The sequence below is a fragment of the Periplaneta americana genome, chromosome 16 (assembly GCF_040183065.1).
Source record: "Periplaneta americana isolate PAMFEO1 chromosome 16, P.americana_PAMFEO1_priV1, whole genome shotgun sequence".
Lineage (NCBI taxonomy): Eukaryota > Metazoa > Arthropoda > Insecta > Blattodea > Blattidae > Periplaneta > Periplaneta americana.
This window is the reverse complement of record NC_091132.1, coordinates 167,606,887-167,626,664: the sequence shown is the minus strand read 5'-3', so window position 1 is coordinate 167,626,664 and position 19,778 is coordinate 167,606,887. Positions and strand designations below refer to the sequence as shown.

At 35.3% G+C, this 19,778-nt stretch overlaps 2 protein-coding genes across 2 annotated transcripts in view; both read left to right on the top strand.

The window, feature by feature from the left end:
* LOC138691829 (zinc finger protein 235-like) overlaps window positions 1-10,794 on the top strand; it is a 31,124-nt gene extending 20,330 nt beyond the window's left edge. The window contains exon 5 of the mRNA XM_069814318.1: window positions 9,529-10,794. Coding sequence (XP_069670419.1) covers window positions 9,529-10,306 — 778 coding nt within the window. The 3' untranslated portion in view covers window positions 10,307-10,794. The remainder of the gene's footprint in view (window positions 1-9,528) is intronic.
* A 2,505-nt stretch (window positions 10,795-13,299) lies between these two features.
* Window positions 13,300-19,778, top strand: part of LOC138691429 (zinc finger protein 493-like) — a 46,643-nt gene continuing 40,164 nt past the window's right edge. The window contains exons 1-3 of the mRNA XM_069813355.1: window positions 13,300-13,427; window positions 16,782-16,882; window positions 18,727-18,912. Coding sequence (XP_069669456.1) covers window positions 16,787-16,882; window positions 18,727-18,912 — 282 coding nt within the window. The 5' untranslated portion in view covers window positions 13,300-13,427; window positions 16,782-16,786. The remainder of the gene's footprint in view (window positions 13,428-16,781; window positions 16,883-18,726; window positions 18,913-19,778) is intronic.

Here is a 19,778-nt window from a genome sequence, read left to right as displayed (position 1 = left end):
TTAGCAGAGCATTCTTCCATGATACAGAGACAAATTGCTGCAGAATGTCACATCGGTTTGGCTACTGTTAATTCGATCATAAAACGATACAGGGAGACTGGATCCATCACACCCCAGAAAAAAGGAAACTGTGGCCGGAAAAGGAAGACTTCACCTGCAGATGATCGTTTAATTGTCAGGAAAAGTAAATTAAATCCTAGACTAACTGGTGTCAACTTAACCCGCGAGTTAATGGCTACCACTGGGGCGAATATTCACGTCACAACAGTGCGGCGTAGGCTTTTGGAAGCTGGACGAAGGGCTAGTAAGCCTATTAAGAAGCAACTGCTAACCCGTGTTATGTGCAAAAACGCTTAATGTGGGCAAAATTACATCAACACTGGACAGTGAATGACTGGAAGAATGTACTTTTTTCCGATGAGTCTCATTTCGAGGTCCACTGCCACCGTGTTTCTTACGTACGGGAAGGATCCGAAAAAGTAAGAGCACCTCATCTCCAACAAGCACCCAAATACCCCCCTAAAGTAATATTTTGGGGTTGTTTTACACATGAAGGGCCTGGAGCATTAATACCTATCAAGGGAATGATGAATTCTGACAAATATATTCACTTATTGGAAACCAGAATCGTACCCCAGCTGCAAAAAATTATTTCCGGATGGCAGTGGTGTGTTCCAACAAGACCTGGCACCATGCCATACATCTCGAAAAACTACAGAATTCTTCAAGAAGAAGAATATTCAGGTACTCCCCTGGCCAGGCAACTCACCCGACATCAACCCCATTGAGAACTTGTGGTCAATTTGCAAAAGAAGAATGCAAAAAATGGATTGTTCTACAAAGGAGAAGATGATTTCTGGCCTCATTGGTGTATCGTTTCGCGATGAAGAAATGAAGAATATTTGTGGGACGTTAATGGAATCCATGCCAAATCGTCTCAGAGCTGTTATTAGGAACAAGGGAGGCCACATAGACTACTGAGGTATGTCTTAGATCCTTTTTTTTTTATCCCGTTTGAGTGTTTTTGCATAAGTAATTACGTTGTTCGGATTAATTTGCACGCTACTGTATGTAACTACAACATCAGACCGCCATTCTATCGGCAATGCGTCCCACGCATAATCAGAGTCATTCCCTTTCAACCAGGCGGGTGAACTCAAGCCCGACCGTGGCGAACTGCAAGCAAGCGACGAATCCCTCGGTGAAGTTTGCAGAGTAGTGGTCGTCTTTGTCTTCTGCTGCCGAGTGAGTGTCGTCTCCCGAGGCCGCTCATAGCACCTCCAGCAGACAGCGCACCGCTCTCTTCGTTCTCCAATCAGAGAGGGAGAAATGAGTGTGCGTTCACAAAATAGAAAAAACAATGTAGTGATCAATATAACATAGAAATTCCCGCTGCATAAACTACACCACAATAGAAAATCGTTGGTTCGTAAACAATTTTTAAGTCATCCCACACACACAATTTTTTTAGCACGTTTTTATTAAATGTGCATAATTTTCTAATAAATTTTATATGTGACCTTCAATTATTTTAAATCATTTATTTTTTATTGATGGTTGCTTTAAATTTCAAATTAGTTCATTGCAATATCTTTAACATGGATTTACTTACTTTTACATAGATATCTATTTATTAGCTGATGATGCCCATAATAAAGGCAAAGTCGTTCACTAATATCTGCAGTGCTCGTAAAAAGTGACACAAGTCAATTCTACACAAACCTTTTTTGATAATTTATTCACAACTTACGGAACATCTGTTCACTTGGAAAAAAAAATACATAGGTATTCGTCCCATTACAATAATTCATGCAGAAAAAAGCAAATCGACATACACCAGTGTAAGTTGTCAATAAATTATTAAAAAAGGTGTGAAAACTGACTTATGTCACTTTTCCCAAGCACTGCAGATATGTATTAGCTAAAATAACCTCTTTGATATTTTCTAACGTAAATAAGTCAACGACTGAAGAATCAGGACTTCACATTTTCGTTTTATACTGAATCTTGCCATTCAAACCTTCTTCTTTCTTTTCGATTATTCCCCAGTTGTCCAACTGTTACCTTTTCTCTTACACGATAGTTTTATTTGAGGATTAGCCTCCACATCCCTTATTATTTATCCTTTCTGCCCGATAGTTAATATTATCCAATTAGTCGCCATTATAACAATGCATAAACTAACAAAAGAAACTTGCGAACAGGAGCCACACAACTCACGATAAGTAATCAAACAAAGCAACCACCGTGTGTAAGCAACTCAATTCAAGACGATAAGGAATAACGTCGCCACATTACTTTGCAATTGAGATGCGCTATCGAATTTTCTGGTACTATAGTTTATTCAATATCTAGTTCAAATTTCGGGTTTCATTATAACAAAATCCACTTCATATGTATTCATGAAGACCAGGTTATTCCTTAAATCGGGTTCTCTTAAAAGCGGTTATGAAGACCAGTCAAAAGGAAAGATTTCAAGGCACAGAAAAAGAATGAGAAGTTACTATTATATCAATGTAATGACTAGAAGTGACAAGTACATGAATAACTATTAGGTATGCAAGAAGAAGAAAAAAAATTATTTGTTAAAAATTACGACAGCCAAGTGACCTCCATTGAAACACATACATTCTTCGATTCTGGCCAATTAAAGGAATGATACTTCTGAACAGTTCATTCTCTGTTTGTATTATTCTTTTACCTTACAATTAAAGAAAAAAGCTATTTTACTAAGAAATTCAAATTAGTGTAACTCTAAAAATATTGAGATTAGAACTAATGTCTGTTTGACAATTTTTGCTCAGAATGTCTTCGGAAATAAGCTCCGTAAGTGGCTGTAAATTCTCATGAGTCACTCTGTATCAGTGGCGGTGCGTCAATAAGAGCACAAGAGCACGTGAACACCTTGTTTCCATTAATGCACGGCTAGTTTTATTATTTAATACCGTATTGACGTAGTGGGGATGTATAATATCAGACTCGAGTATTTTAAACTTCCCGCATTTTTCATAAACGTCTTATGTAAACTTGGCAACATCCGTTCACGTACAAGCCGTGCTTTTTCGAGAAGGTTACTGGAATTTCACGCATGCGCGGGAGAAAATTGTTTTCTGCTGGCCGCATATGACTCGTCAAGAGCACAAAGCGTTATGTGAACAGTGAATCTATCCTACAGATGTCAGGTGCATCGATGCATATCGTTCATGTACTATATCTCGAGGAGGAAATTTAAGCCTGTATTTTAGCCTATACGTGTCAGCATCTCACTATCGGAAGATTTACTTTATGTGGATGTGTGTACAGTGCTGCTACGAGAGTGCAGTTTGTGAATTACTATACATCAGTGTTAGCATAATACCATAGTTTGTCTTTCAAACACGTGCTGGCTGAATGGGATAGTGGTATGAATTTAAGTATCTGTATGGTGGTGTACATTATTTAAGAATAATATTTACTGGCATGTATTTATAGTAATTAATCTATGCGAATGGGATTACAGTACTGCTATAGGCTATTGTGTATCAGTGTGTTGTGAATCAAAATATATTATTGAACACACGCTTTTGTAAATAACGGCATTATGGTATGTATTAATTTTTAACAAACGTAAACAATGAACTCTGTTCAAGTAATTTTGAACGGTAAAGAACTAGGTAAACTGGATTACCAGGAAAAATTCGAAATAAAAAGACTGGGTTTCATTATTATTATTATTACTGTTATTATTATTATTATTATTATTATTATTATTATTATTATTATTATTATTATTATTATTACATGTTGTTTTGAATTTATATACGGTTTTTTCGATAGTGAAACAATGGAATCATGACATTTCTTACTAGGCTAAACGTATGATTTCAAATTCTCTTCGATTTTGGACCACAAAATTGTAAACACACAATATTTTATCACGAGCCGCCACTGTTCTGTATACAGCAGAAAGTGAAATCCGAAAATTTAGATTGTTTATCTACCATTGAAATGTGATTCATTCGATTTCTCTTTCTTCATATCAATGCTTATTTATTTTGATTTTACGAGTTGTATAGATAGTTAACTTTTTATTTCAGAAATGCCAATAATGTTAAAAAGAGTCACTCATCAGAATCCGACTCCATTGCTCGTGATCAGGACGAATTAACACAGTGTTGCAACAACAACCTTGATAGTTCAATTGCTTGTGACTTAAGCAATGAGTCTTATGAGTGTAACATCTGTAATGAGGTTTTTGTAACGTCTGAATCTCTGAAACGTCATTATCAGACTCATACATTGAAAACGTCACTAAAATGTGATGTCTGTGGAAAGTGTTTCTCCCGATCGAGACATCTAACACGTCACTCCCGCATACACACAGGGATTAGACCATTCAAATGTGATCTCTGTGGAAAGTGTTTCTCAGAATCCGGAAAATTAAAACAGCACCAACGGATACACACAGGAGAGAGGCCATTCAAATGCGATGTTTGTGGAAAGTGTTTCTCAGAATCAGGAAAATTAAAAGAGCATTACCGGATACACACAGGGGAAAGGCCATTCAAATGCGATGTTTGTGGAAAGTGTTTCTCGATATCGGGACATCTTAAGCGTCACTGCCAGATTCACACAGGGATCAGGCCATTCAAATGTGATCTCTGTGGAAAATGTTTCTCAGAATCAGACAAATTGAAACGTCACTCCCGGATACACACAGGAGAGAGGCCATTCAAATGCGATGTCTGTGGAAAGTGTTTCGCAGGATCGGGAAATCTAAAAAGTCACTCCCGCATTCACACAGGGGAGAGCCCATTCAAATGCGATCTGTGTGGAAGATCTTTCTCACAATCAGCAAGTCTGAAATGTCACTCTCGCATTCACACAGGGGAGAGGAAATTCAAATGTCATCTGTGTGGAAAGTCTTTCAAACAGTTGACTAGTTTAAAGTATCACTCAGGCTTACACATGGCAGAAAGGCCATATAAATGTGATGTCTGTCCAAAGTCTTTCTCACTATCGAAAATGCTAAAAGAGCATTCCCGTATACATTCAGGCGAGAGACCATTTACGTGCGATGTTTGTGGAAAAAATTATTCCATATCTTCACATCTGAAAAGTCATCTAGTCCTACATACGGGCGAAAGGCCTTTCAAGTGTGATTACTGTGGAAAATGTTTCCCACTTAAGGGATACTTAAGAGGACATATACGCCTACACGTAGGATAAAGATAATTGGTGAGCATTTTATGTGTAAATTATTAATGGGCACAGAGAAAATTTATATCCACATCTATTTCTTGGTCATGCAAAGATATGGGAAGGCATAAGCACTGGGTGAGAATTAACGGGGGTCGGATTAGTGGTGATTTCCCCGTTAAATCCTCCTCTCAAATTAATTTTAACATCTCTGCCAGGGTTAAGTTCTATCCCCCTTCACAAAATGTAATTGTTTAATAGAATGTACTTTACAATAATGATGTATTATCGCTAGGCAGCTGCCAACATTCACTAAGGCTGGTATTCATAGTCGACACTTTCGATTAAAGTATTCTTTGGAAGACGCAAAGTATCACTTTTCCGTTGCACAGTCGATACTTTGGTGCAAAGGAACACTTTGGATGAAAGTGTACTTCCGACCACACTTTGAGCCGAAAGTGTCACTTTGTAGAAAAATGGCGGTCGTCTTGGAAGTTGTCGAATTATTTATTATAACGTGCGGAAGAGATGGCACAATTAGTGGACAATGTACGAAAGCACTACATTAGGGATAGGCGTAAAGACAATCCCGTGGAATTTTATAATGATATAGAATTTAAAAAAAACGGTTTCGATTTGATAAAGAAACTTATTGAGACTGCTTATATTTTCGATGGCTGGTTGACAAAAACGAGTAATAGAGGTTTGCCAGTGCCTCCAATAATACAGTTGTTGACGGCATTAAAATTCTATGCTACAGATATGTACCATACATTAATAGTCTATATATAATATTATAGTTCAGGTATATCTGTAGTAACATTTGTATATTTATAACCTCAATTCGATGAAGTGATATGTAGGTAGATATGCCTATTTAACCTATTTTTTATTACTGAAACGAATTTTTTAACTTAAATAATATTAAACTAACTTCAATCTAATGTAGGCATAACTATCTTAAATTGGCATTGAGAGACCTCACGTACCTGCCTTCTAAGCAGACTGCATAATTATATTGGGTTTAAAATGATTTTGATTTTTGTTGACTACCTGTATTTTGAGATAAGATTTATCTTGATGTTGATGTAATCATTGCTGTTTTGATACCGGTAATATATACTTTCACGCCGGTAAGCAATACATCTACTGTCTCTAGTTCATGTACAGTCATAACCTCACCATGAAAAGAGATCTCATACTATTAGGCCTATTTTGTATTGCATTGTAGAAACATTTGGCATTCAAAATATTCCTGAAGAGCAGGCAATAATGGAAACGAGAGAAAGAAGATAGTAATAATAATAATAATAATAATAATAATAATAATAATAATAATAATAATAGCAGTAGTAATGTGTTTATTTCATAGAGGATAATAATAATTTTATATCTGGTTTTTTCTATCTGAGATTCTATCCCCCCCCCTCATCAGAAATCTTAATTCACACCCAGGTTATGCAACAGGATATCCCGAAGAATATTCAGAACTAATTACATTGAAGTAGTGAGAATGATAGTCATAATCCGCCAAAAAATTTTTTTATAAGAGTGCGTATTAAAGACATATCTTCTACGTATACTTACGTCATTTATTGAGTAATTTTTACAATATTTTACTGGTAGTTTTTCGACACGTGTAAGAAATGAAGTCATACAGAAAGTTTTCTTGTTCAAAGTGTGACTTTGGACTATCTTACTCACGGTCCTTCTTATTGAAGAACAGTGTTTGACATTTGTAATTTGGATTGTAACAAATTGGTGAAGTACTAGAATTCAGTTTTCGTTGGCATATGTTCGAATAAAATAAAAGTATTTATATCATATGCTATACAATTTTAAACATAACTTTTACAACAAATGTTTTCTTTTAATTTTGCATCCTCTATTTCCAGCGAATTTTGCCCACAGCTCAAAAAATGCTTTGCACCATTACAATTTTTTATATCTGCTATGCATACGCAGTAATTTTAAAATAAATATGAATAGAAGATATTATCTCGAAACAAATCTGTCTGCTCTTCGATTTTTTCAATATTACACACCATTCTTATGCATTTTAGTCATTGACAACGGAGTCAATTAATTGACCCAAATCACTTTCTCATCGAAAACTTGATTTTAAGCAGATTTTGAGTTGAGAGAGCAATGGTGCGCTTCTGGTGGTCTGGCTGTGAAGTGAAGCTTAAAATTTGAACTTTTGAATGCGATATTGGTGCTTCTGTTGATCAAATTATGGAGTTTGTTAAAGATGAATATTATTATTTTTGTGTGTTTATGTTATTTAATTAAGATACTAAGTGAACCTTTCAACAGAACAAGCATAAATGAAATAAGGGTTTTCTGATGGAATTTTCACTTATTTTTGTAATTATTAATTCGTCCTCCAGAATAATATCTAATATTGACAATGTTTGAGCAGAAAAATTCGCTCCGGCGCCGGGGCTCGAACCCGGGTCCTCGGTTCTACGTACCAAGCGCTCTGATCACAAAGCTATGCCGAATTCAATCCACATCACCGTACCAAACTCTCCACTAGCAGCGCATATTATTGTACAAATTACTGTACACTTAACTACGAAATCGCGGCCAAACAGTCACTCAGTTGAGTGCGCCCCTTGTAAAATGGCAGTAGACTTGGACATAAACGTCAACATATATGCCTAGTTTGAAGTCAGGCCAAAAGGGAAACATTGAAGGAGGGGCGTCCGTTCCGGTGCTGTGGATTGAATTCGTGTAGCTCATTGGTCGGAGAGCTTGGTACGTAAACCCAAGGACCAGGGTTCCATCCCCGGCGTGGGAGCTAATTTTTATTCTCAAATATTAATTTGTTGTGTGTGGCTTTCTGTTGCCTACGTGATATATATCGCTTACAGCAGTGGTTCCCACTAGCATCCAATCAGAAAATTCCTTTGAACCTTTTAGCGCTTCTGGTGATCGGGCAACAAAGCAACAACCTGCACAGTCTTGCTACCAGAAACTCCTCTCTCTCTGTTTCACTCCCCTGGATAATACTCTTTGCTGTTGAGAAATGTATCAAAAAATTTTTGCGGATCACATTTTTTCAGTGACTGTGTGTCATTTTTCACTAACGGTATGTTTTTTAGCCATGGAAACCTGTGGCGTTATTCCAAACTGCCGCATATCGTCTGACTTCCTTCACTGTTCTTTTACCCTTAAAACTTAAGAAGTAAGTTATTTTACTGACAACTTCAAATTAGTGTAACTCTGAAAATGTTGAGATTAGTATACATGGTTATATCAAATTTGTATGTATGTATGTATGTATGTATTTATTCAGACTGCAGTGGGTATATACCCGGTGGCATTGGTAACTAATTACACTCAATAATCACAATAATGAACTTATTAATTAAAAATACAATTAATAATAATACTCATAATTAATACTAACAATAATTAATAATAATAATAATAATAATAATAATAATAATAATAACAGGGAATATCCTAAATTAAATGAAGCACGATCAGTTAAAATAACATTTAAAAAAATCTAATTTGTATCTTAACATTTAAAAAAATCTAATTTGCATCTTAAACCTAAGTTCGAACTAAAACCCACATGTTCATATCTGCACAAGTACCTTTTAACATTACACTCATTTCGCTGTCAACTCACTCACTGCACTGGAACTGGGACACATTTCATTGATTTTTTTTATTTTATTGGGTTATTTTACGACGCTGTATCAACATCTAGGTTATTTAGCGTCTGAATGATATGAAGGTGATAATGCCGGTGAAATGCGTCCGGGGTCCAGCACCGAAAGTTACCCAGCATTTGCTCGTATTGGGTTGAGGGAAAACCCCGGAAAAAACCTCAACCAGGTAACTTGCCCCGACCGGGATTCGAACCCGGGCCACCTGGTTTCGCAGCCAGACGCGCTGACCGCATTTCATTGATTCTGTCCTGATTTCACTAACACTTCAAAAACATTTCACTGTTCAAATACTTTACACTGGCACTATAAACTATAAAGCTTCACTGACAGGAACACGTTTCACTTACACAACACACTTCACTGACACAACATAATACTCTTCACTGCTACAACACTTCAATAACAAAATATCATTTACACCATTTAAATACTGTGTATAATTACCGTCTGTTAGTAAAGTCCTTAAGCCTATTATCTCAGAATATCTTCGGTATGTGGCAGTATATTCTCATGAACCACACTGTATATAGCAGAGAGTGAAAACCGAAAATATACTTTTAATATCTAGCATTCAAATGTAATTTATTCGATTTCTCTTTAATCATGTAAATGCTCATTTATTTTGATTTTACGAGTTGTATGGATCCTTAACTTTTCATTTCAGAAATGTCAATAATGTTGAAAAGATTCACTCATCAGAATGCGACTCCATTGCTCGTGATCAAGACGAATTAGCACAGTGTTGCAGCTACAACCTTGACACTTCAATTGCTTGTGACTTAGGCAGCGAGTCTAATAAGTGTAACATCTGTAATAAAGTTTTTGTAACGGCTTACTCTCTGAAACGTCATATCAAGAGTCATACATTGAAAAAGTCACTGAAATGCGATGTCTGTGGAAAGTGTTTCTCACGATCGGGAAATCTAATGCGTCACTCCTGCTTAAACACAGGGAAGAGACCATTCAAATGTGATGTCTGTGGAAAGTGTGTCTCAGGATCAGCACAATTAAAACAGCACAACCGGATACACACAGGAGAGAGGCCTTTCAAATGCGATGTATGTGGAAAGTGCTTCATAGCATCTGGAAATCTAAAAAGTCACACCCGCACACACACGGGAGAGAGGCCGTTCAAATGCGATCTTTGTGGAAGATCTTTTTCACACTTGGCAGGTCTAAAATCTCACTCCTGCATCCTGCAGAAGGAGTTCACATGCGATCTATGTGAAAAGTGTTTGAAACAGTTGGGTCCTTTAAAATATCATTCAGTCTTAGACATGACAGAAAGGCCGTATAAATGCGATGACGGTTCAATGTCTTTCTCTCAATCTAAAACATTTAAAGATCAATCTCGTCTACATTCAGGCCAGAGGCCATTTAAATGCGATGTTTGTGGAAATTGTTATTCCAAATCTTCACATCTGAAAACAATTCAGTTCTAGAAACAGGCGAAAAATCTTTCAAGTGTGATTACTGTGGAAAATGTTTCACACGTAAGGCATTCCTAATAAAACATCAGTGGCGTAGGGTGAGTGTATGCCATAAAGCTCAGCATCCCCAGTTAATAATAATTTCATAATAAACCGTCAGTCTATGGACAAAATTATTTATTAATTTTAATAGAATTTATATTTACGCGTTAAATATTCTGATGCGGCAGCTCAGGATGATTTGTGGTGCAGCAGTAAACAAGAAGCCTGCACAAACCAGCTTCCAAGCAGACTGGTTTCTTTCACTCGTTCTTCTGTGTAACCCACCCCGCAGATTTTCCATCCCTTTCTAACTAAACTATCCCGTCGCAAGGCTAGCGAGAAGCTAGCTGTGACATTGAAAATAAGTAGTTTCCGAGTTATCCCTTTTCGTCAGTTGTGTTCAGTTGAAGTGTTAGTGTGCATTGTGGCTGATATAATAAATAATGAATGAAATAACAGTTCCTGACACCAATTTACTTGAATTTTTAAGACAATTCTATTATCAAGACTGACTTACGAACAAAAGTGTGATCTAAAAAACAAATGACCGATACCCTTGCTGTCACTGGAGCACACAACCAAAACACAGACGCATACTTACGTACTGTATCTATTGACCGTTAGTATTGTGATTCCTCTATGACAGGGAGTGAGCTAATGTTATACGTATACTTGTCTATTGGTTAGAGATATGTGTAAACCGTGAAATCATATTTTACTACGTACCATTTGAGGTCATGCCTTATTAGTGTTACTTACGAGGTTCCAACCAATCTTCGACTGCTTACTTGACATTGACTACTATTTATTTTAAGACTATATTTTTGTAATAGTTTTCTCATATTGCATGAAAGACAAATTGAATTAGCTTCTCCTGCTCAAAATTTCATGCTACGCCACTGTAAAACATATACGCCTACATGCAGGACAAAAATAATTTATGAGCAATATATATATATAAATTACTAATGGGGACAGAGGAAAATTTATATACACGTCCACTTTTTCGTTCATGCGAAATTATGGGCAGTGATATGCAACAGGATATCCCGTAGAAGATTCACAAGTTCATTTCTTCCTTAATACGTTAAAGGAGTGAGAATGATAAAGTGTCAATCCACACAGACAACAGTTTACAGGAGTGCGTATTAAGGTTATTTCTGCGGCATATCGACAGACTGGACCAGAACCACCTCTACCATTTTCTGGACAGCAATCCCTGGAGATTCGGAGCAAGCTGTAATATACGGGGTGGGATAACACGGTACTGAAACTAGCCAGGAGTAGATGTAATTTCAGAGGTTTTCAGGCAGACTTACTCTCCCGAATTGTCTTTTTTTATGTCAGTATTTTCTTTTACCTTTACAATAAATGTTGATTTCAGTTTCTTTGGGTTTCTGTTTTTCGTCTCTTACCCCTGGGTGTCATTAGCTTCACTGTGATTTAAGAAATCAGTTTTTTGAGCAGTGTAAATATATCTTTGTATATTTTGGAATATATCATGAACAGGTGAGGATGCCTGGAAACATAATTAATTAAAGTTTCATCATATATTTGTGGCAAATTATATTTACGATTAATGCCGTAGGATCCCATATGTTAAAATATCCTTAGCTATAATTAGTAATCATTTGTACCCAAGAAACTTTTATTTTAAATGATTTCCTATGTGTTATCATTTATCGTAATCTTACATTGTTTCTAATCATTGTTCCATATGACTTGATTAGTAGGCCGATCTATTGAACCCTTATGTATAGTGGCTTTTGTTAATACAAGTATATGTTATACAGACACGATATTTCATAGTTATGTTGTTCCATCGTCATTCGTTTGTTTCTGTCATCTCTGTCAATTTAAATCCGAATCAATCCAGAGCATTGGACACCAAATCAGATCACAGTTGTAATTTTTATGATTGTTAGGTGAATGTCTGAGAAAAACATAGAAAAAAAAAATTCGAAATCAATTTTTTTAAACACAGAGAAAAAATAGTAACTTCGAAGTGTTCTGTTCAAAAGAGACATTTACATCTTCAAAAGTTGGTAAACGGCAAACTTTATCGTTCTTTCTTTTACTTTAGAGAGGGATCAAAGTAAAACAAATGTTGAAACGGAAGTTACTTCAAAAAGTTATTGCTACTGAAAGTCTTTACTGGTTTCTGTGTTACGGCGATATAAAGAACCGTTTTCGCTATGCCAACAGACTCAAGACTCAGTGTTTTGTTTGTTAAAAGAGGAAGAACGCTGGAATATTAAAAAAAACTCGTAAACAGTGAATTTCAATTGTGCGTGTTCTTCGTGAAACACAAACTTTTGTCTCTATTTTATCACTTCCATTTGCTTTACTGAACTAGCTGTATCATATGTTTTTTTTTTTATCTCCGTATCTTGAGTGACGTAGACGTTCCAAACAATACCAATATTCTTTCAGAATGATCGAACAGTGCGCTAGAACCCGTACCCTTGTAATAATTCTATGGAGGAAATGGTTTGACCTAAAATTACGGTTTTTTCGGACATAAGTGCTTATAAAATGCTTTCTCATTATTTCTGGCAAGCTATTGAATTTCAGAATTGGATAAATAACCAACCGCCAAAGATTCCTTTGATTCGAAATCCCTTAATTAGTTAACGCTGCGGTCCTTTGATTGGCGGGAGTTGTGAAGTCGCTGAAATTCATATGAGGGATATTTGCCGCGGAGGATAGCGAGGCTGGGACAGCTCACATCCAGTGTCGCCAACAGGAGGGACAAGATATCTCTAAACAGGTAAAAAGTAGCTAGATTTCTTATTATCGATAAATAAAATGATACTTTTGTGGCTAGCGGGTGTTGAAAAAGTCGCTAAATCCCTATTAAAGCAATAACAAACATTCAAAAGATTATCACCGAAAAACAGTTAAAAATAGCTAGATTTAGCAACAAAATCACTAAATTGTCTATAGTGGTCGTATGTCTAAACACCGTTTCGTCCATCGTTTTCACGGCATAATAGATCTGTACGGCTCAACGGCTGTCGTCTTGTGTGGGTGCAGGTCGTTTAATGTCTGCAGTTTCGGAGTATAAGTTACGGTAAACTTTACAATTCAGGTAAGCAAACTGTGCCAGCATTAGTAACCGTATCGTGACGAATCTCGAACTAAACGAGAGGAGAAATAGGTGAATTATGAGTGAAGATACATCTACACCGATCTACTTTTTTTTTTTCAGCTTATGCATTCAAGCACATATATATATATATATATATATATATATATATATATATATATATATATATATATATATAAAATACTAATTTATTTTATGATGCTTTATCACCATCTTACGTTATTTAGGGTCAGAATGAGATGAAGGTGATAATGCCGGTGATGTGATTTCGGGGTCCAGCACCCAAAGTTACGCAGCATTTGCTCGTATTTAGTTGAGGGCAAACCCCGGAAGAAACCTCAACCAGGTAAATTTGTCCTACCGAGAATCGAAACCAGGCCACCTGATTTTGCAGCCAGACGCGTTGAACGTTATTTGAGCATGTGTGGATTATTATATATACGTAGTGAAGACAACGTTTCAAACGACGCAGCATGTAGACAGAATATCTGCATGCTTCTTAATTGAACGTTCGTTTTCAGCTTGATTCAATATTCTCCCCAGATTTCATGCGTAAGCACATGGATAATACATCCGTACAAATGCACGGTTCAACTTTTCTTTTAAGAGTGAACGAAATGCATTCAATTGTCCATTTCTTTTTTTCACTAAAATCGAGTGCTCATACGGCAATTGAAAGTTAGCCAACGCCGGTGGATCAGTGTTGCAAAGTCAGCGGTTTTGTAGCTAAATCTGGCGTTTTCTGGACTATGGCCAGCTACGGAATTTTACCGTCAGCGGCTAGCTATTTATTTGACGTTTCTTGATGATTCCGCAAAGGCAGACGGTATATATATTTTTTTTCTGTAAAGATGTTATATTGTTTTATATGTAGGCCTACTTGCGGACAAGATTAGTTTGTCATAAACCATAGATTAATATGGTATTATCCAGAGCCTTCTTTAGTTACAAGCCGGGGCATGGGTAGGTTTGGCAACGCAGAGTGGAGGCGGAAGATTTTAGAGTGATAGGTGATATTGTGTTTGCTCATTGCTTTCGTTATACGTAACGCGTATTTTTTCAATATTACTTCATGCACAAAGGTAAGATCAAGATTCAGAGTAGTGATGTAAATTATTACGGTTTCGAAAATAGTGTTTTATTGCAATCAATTAGCTATACTTCAGAATGCGGCGTAAGTAGGCTACGTACATACAAAGGCTGCCACTTAAAATAATTACAAAAAAATATGTTTTTATTGATAGTACGAAGGTAAATAAATAAATAAAAAAGATATTCCTTGCACCGAAAATAATAAAATCAATAATGCAATAAAGACGTAAGTTCCTACGCAGTATTGTTAAGTTCCATTCAGTTAACAAATTTGTGGCTAGCAAATTGACAATGTTTTGCGACTTATTGGTGTTTCATCTGTGAAAGGTTTAGGATATATTTTAATATTATCTTATGCGATTATCTATCGTGTTTTTCTACAAATATTTGAGATGCCTAGAAAGTGCTGTGTGCCTATGTGTCGTAGCAACTACAATACCAAAACAGATGGTTATGTCACTACATTTAGATTTCTCGTTGGTCCTGAACAAAGGCAGAAGTGGGTGAGAAATATAAAAGGAGGCAATTGGGAACCCCAGAAAGATTCTGTAGTATGCATAAAACATTTTTCAAATGACAGTTTTTCTAAAGGTGATAGATACATTGTGTGATTCCAAAGGAAATGTTCTTTTTGTACCTCCTAAGCCCAGTGAGCTTCTTTCGGATAAATAAAATAATGACGTACTTTCGCAATACCCTATTCCAATCAATTAACCATTATGTGGCTAGTAAATTGACAATGTTTTGCCGCTTAATGTTGTTTCACCTCTGACATGAAAGGTGTAGGATATCATATGCATTTTAATTTCATGTGATCATGACATGCTTTTCTATAAATATTTCAGATGTCCAGGAAGCCAGTTTTAGTTTGAACCTGGCCAGTCACCATAACAATGCTGTTATCCTAAATTATTTGTTATAAACTTTTTAAAATATAATTTTAAATAAATATAACTACAGAAAACAAGCTAAGAATGTGAATTATGCAAATAGGCCTAAAATAAAATGTAAATAGAAGAAACTATTGACATTCCTATTATAATAAAAGTATGAGGATGTAAATACAGTTAAGCCAAGTAAATGAAAAAATGAAAACACATCCCTTCAACATAATACGTAACAAAACGCAACATTATCTATTAAGTACATGTATGTATCAATTAGCGTAAACTCAGTGGACTTTAAATCCTGTAAATACGAAACCAACAGTGATTATATGCATCTACAAATTATAGATAGTTCTGACGTATAGCAGGCATTCCGAATCTACAACAAAACTGCAACATTTATGGGATCACAAAACAGCTGTTTACAATGACTTTGAAAACCAACGGCGTAACTTTATTGATATAGCAGGTGAGACCTAACAATTTGACTAGAATTCTGATACACACAAACCACAAATAAGAATATAAAAATGTGGTTATACAATATTTAATAGAATAGTCAATTACTTTGTCATCCATAACCGTAAAAGTTCCCAAAGACTGCAACCATTTTATTTTCATTTATTGTCTTGTTTTTTATCACCAACACGCATTTAGTTTATAATACATCAACAATTAACGTTTGGTACGACAGTAAACATAATTCCATCGACACACACTTATATTGTAACATTAATTTACATTGAAAATCGGCATTAGCATAAACACGTTTACTGTACGGTCAGCCTCCCGGTGACAGTTAATTACAGTGTTGCCGACGTATGGCCCCGGCTTGTAACTAAAGAAGGCTCTGGTATTATCACAATTTTTCATTGTGCGAGTTTAAAATGTCGATGTTTTATAATAAATCGATTTCGTACAACCATGTACATTTCCTGCCTCATCCATTATTGTACAAATAAGGTATGCCATTTTCGTTAAACTCTTAGTCTAATCATATAGTCATTGTTTTTGTAAATGAATTGATATTTTAATCTTAAAGAGTAGATAATGAACTGAATTATTATTTTCATTTATGAGAACTTATATTATGATTCATTATAGTATACGGTACCTACTTTTATACAAAGATTTGTGTACTTTAAGTATAATAGTCGTACATTGTACATGAACTAGACATTAGTTGACTTTTCGTCATAATAACACCTGTACTAAACTACCTCATATTTCTATATGACGTTGTTACTACTTAGTGATATGTTTACAAATTTAAGATTAACATGTCATAGCAACTTAAAGAGTTTTTCTGCATAGTTCAGTTTCTGTGAATCACTTTTAATTCCTGAAATTCTTTCAGTTGTGATGGATGAGATCAAGATGGAATCTGGAGTTGACCCGTTAGACTTACAACCACATGATAATACATTCGAAATAAGAGAGAACACGACTTTATCAGAGGTAATCTGAAAAGATTTGCTGTGTAATTTGTTTATTTGTTTGTGTAATAGTTGCAGTATGCGAGAACTTAGACATATAGTGAGTAAATGGGCTATCTTATTCTAGTATTGAAGTCCATGTATTTATGCGAATTACTATTTAACTATACTCCAGAGCCATGGGTGAAAGTTTATCCAATTTTAATTTTGTCAAAGTTATTAAAAATGCTGCTGGATAAGAAAATAACCAAGCAGGATATATGTAGATTTGAAATAAGGACTAGGTTCAAGAGTGATCAGGCATTAATCGAATTATTTTTTTCATAATTGACAGTAATGGTAATATCGCAGGGTGTAAAAGGAAAAACATGAATGTTGTTGATTTTATACTTATATTGTTATTGCTTTTATAGAGAATATCATTAGATGTGATATGCCTATAATAATTGGTACTATTTAAAAATTGAACAATGCAGATGTGAATTTATGTATACAGCCTTATCCGATTGGGCATGGATAATATTAATTTATTATTATAAAGCTATTATGATAGTAGGAACACTTTCTTGTTGCTTGTATTATGGTTAAAAGATTGGTGTTTTCATGTGTGACAATCAACAATGCATAATTGCAAAGGACAAATGATAATCGGAGATGATTATAATGCTACTACAAATCAACATCTGGCACAATGTGTTCTTTGGGTTGTAAATTTCAGGATGTTAAAAGAGTTCAAAGGGAATTTCGACGTGAGTATGTTGTGCTTAATGTACCTAAATACGATGTCATAATGTTGCTGTATCGAACATTTCTAGAAACAGGTTCTATGTTAAAAAAAAAAAAGCAGGTGGTCGTAGGCGAAACCCAGTACGAGAAGCATCTATATCTTGTCTTGATCCCCAAACTCCCGAGACAAATCCCTTCTGACTTCTTCGTGTAGGTTTTTGTTGAAAACATCGTCTTTTCACAGAAACCCAGGAACATTGATGATCTGTGAGTAAAAATTACTCAAGTTTTTCAACAAATCACCCCTCTTATGTTACAACGGACATGGGCTGAATTGCATCACCGTTATGAGTTGTGCAGGGTGCGCAATGGGGGGTCATGTTGAGTTCTGAGGAATCTCCCATCCTTCAGTGTTGTATGCACATAGTTTCCACAAATCAAATTCAAATTCAGTAGTAATTGTTTTACAGCGTTTTTATTTTATCCATACGCAAATGGATCGCCCTATATATATATATATATATATATATATATATATATATATATATATTCAAGTTTGCTGGAGAATTTCCTTCATTATAAGGGATTTAACTATGTCGTGCTCCTATTTTGTTGTAAATATTTTAGTGCAGAACATGTTATTTATTCTTCTGCAATAGTATTGGGTTTCTAGTGTTGAGGGAGAACAAGCGTACAGTGTTAAATTTGAGATATATTACATTATTCTTACGAGGATTTTGAAAGCACGCACTATGATGGAGAACCTAGAGGTTAGGTATGTAATATTTGTTTCTTTTGCTATGTTTCTTATAATACCAATTTTGTATTGTCTTCAGTAGCCTAATAAAATAACTAATTCGAAAAGATATTTGTACCCATGGTGTAGAATGTAAATCATATTCTTTTACACATATTACATGATGTAATTATCTTCAGAGAAGAACGCATTGTTATCTATCATTGTTTATATCCATAAAGTCTTATTTCTATTCTGCCTTTAATTTTCTTCTGTAATTTCTAGCTTCTGTTTAAAGAATTAACCTGTGACTAGCATACAGAACCTGATTGATAACTGTTACCAATGTGGTCAACTTGAAAGTAACTATATTAATTTGTTTATGATATCTTGATGTTTTGTAGGAAGGGAATTTACCACATCTGCAAGTGGCAGGCATCAAAACAGAATGTGTGGACCACAGTTATGATCTCACATCTGGGATAAAAGTTGAAGACAGTCCAGAGCCTGTTGGCTCTCCTATAGTGAAGTGTGACCTTGAAAGCACTTCATTGCCTTTCATCTTTGCTACGGTGAAGTGTGAAGTTGATGTAAGTGTTTCGGTATCAATATCGACAGGAATCTACAGTGTTTTTTTTTAAGTATATCAGAGCCATTAACAATCTCGGACTGCTACAAATTGTTTTCTCTTTTAAACTGCTTATTTTCCAATGTAACAAAAATAATATTGCGCAAATGCATATTCGAAGATGATGTCGAATGCATGGAGGAAATAAACACATCAACATGATGTCATTGTTTATTCACAATATATGTTTGTTGTTATTGAAATTGAAATTTTTGTTGAGACTCGTATATAGGTTTATTTAAAATTCAGGAAAAGATTTGAATGTTATCATACTGTCCAAAGAAGTTAGTTTGGAAGAAAATAATGATACAGCTTGCGTTATAAAAGTATCGTTTTATTCTCTTAGAAACAAATTTGGGAGAAAGACACGGTTTTGAGTAATTCACGTGCTGTTGACGACGTTTCTTTCGTGTCACAATGCATGTCCCATATTCCGAAATTTCTTCGTGTGCTAATTGAAGACCTTCTCGGAAACAGGATATAATATCAAATTAATGAAATGTATGTCTTGGGTGAAAAAAGTAATTTGGAAGCATTTATTGATAATTTATTTTTGCATCCAATTGCTGAATAAAACTGTATCTTTGAATAGTGAAAATGGTTTTACTGGGATATTTCCCTTGAAATTATTTCCCTTCCCCTGGAACCCCTATTATAGAATTGTTGACTACACTTATACTGGGGAGATCTTCAATAATAAAATAAGCCTTGGCTTATACATTTTCACAATCTGAAACAGGACCTACATACAAATTTTAGAAATCCATGATAACTGCAAAACTGTTCATCAGGATGGGACGCAGTAATACTATATTGATATTCATATTG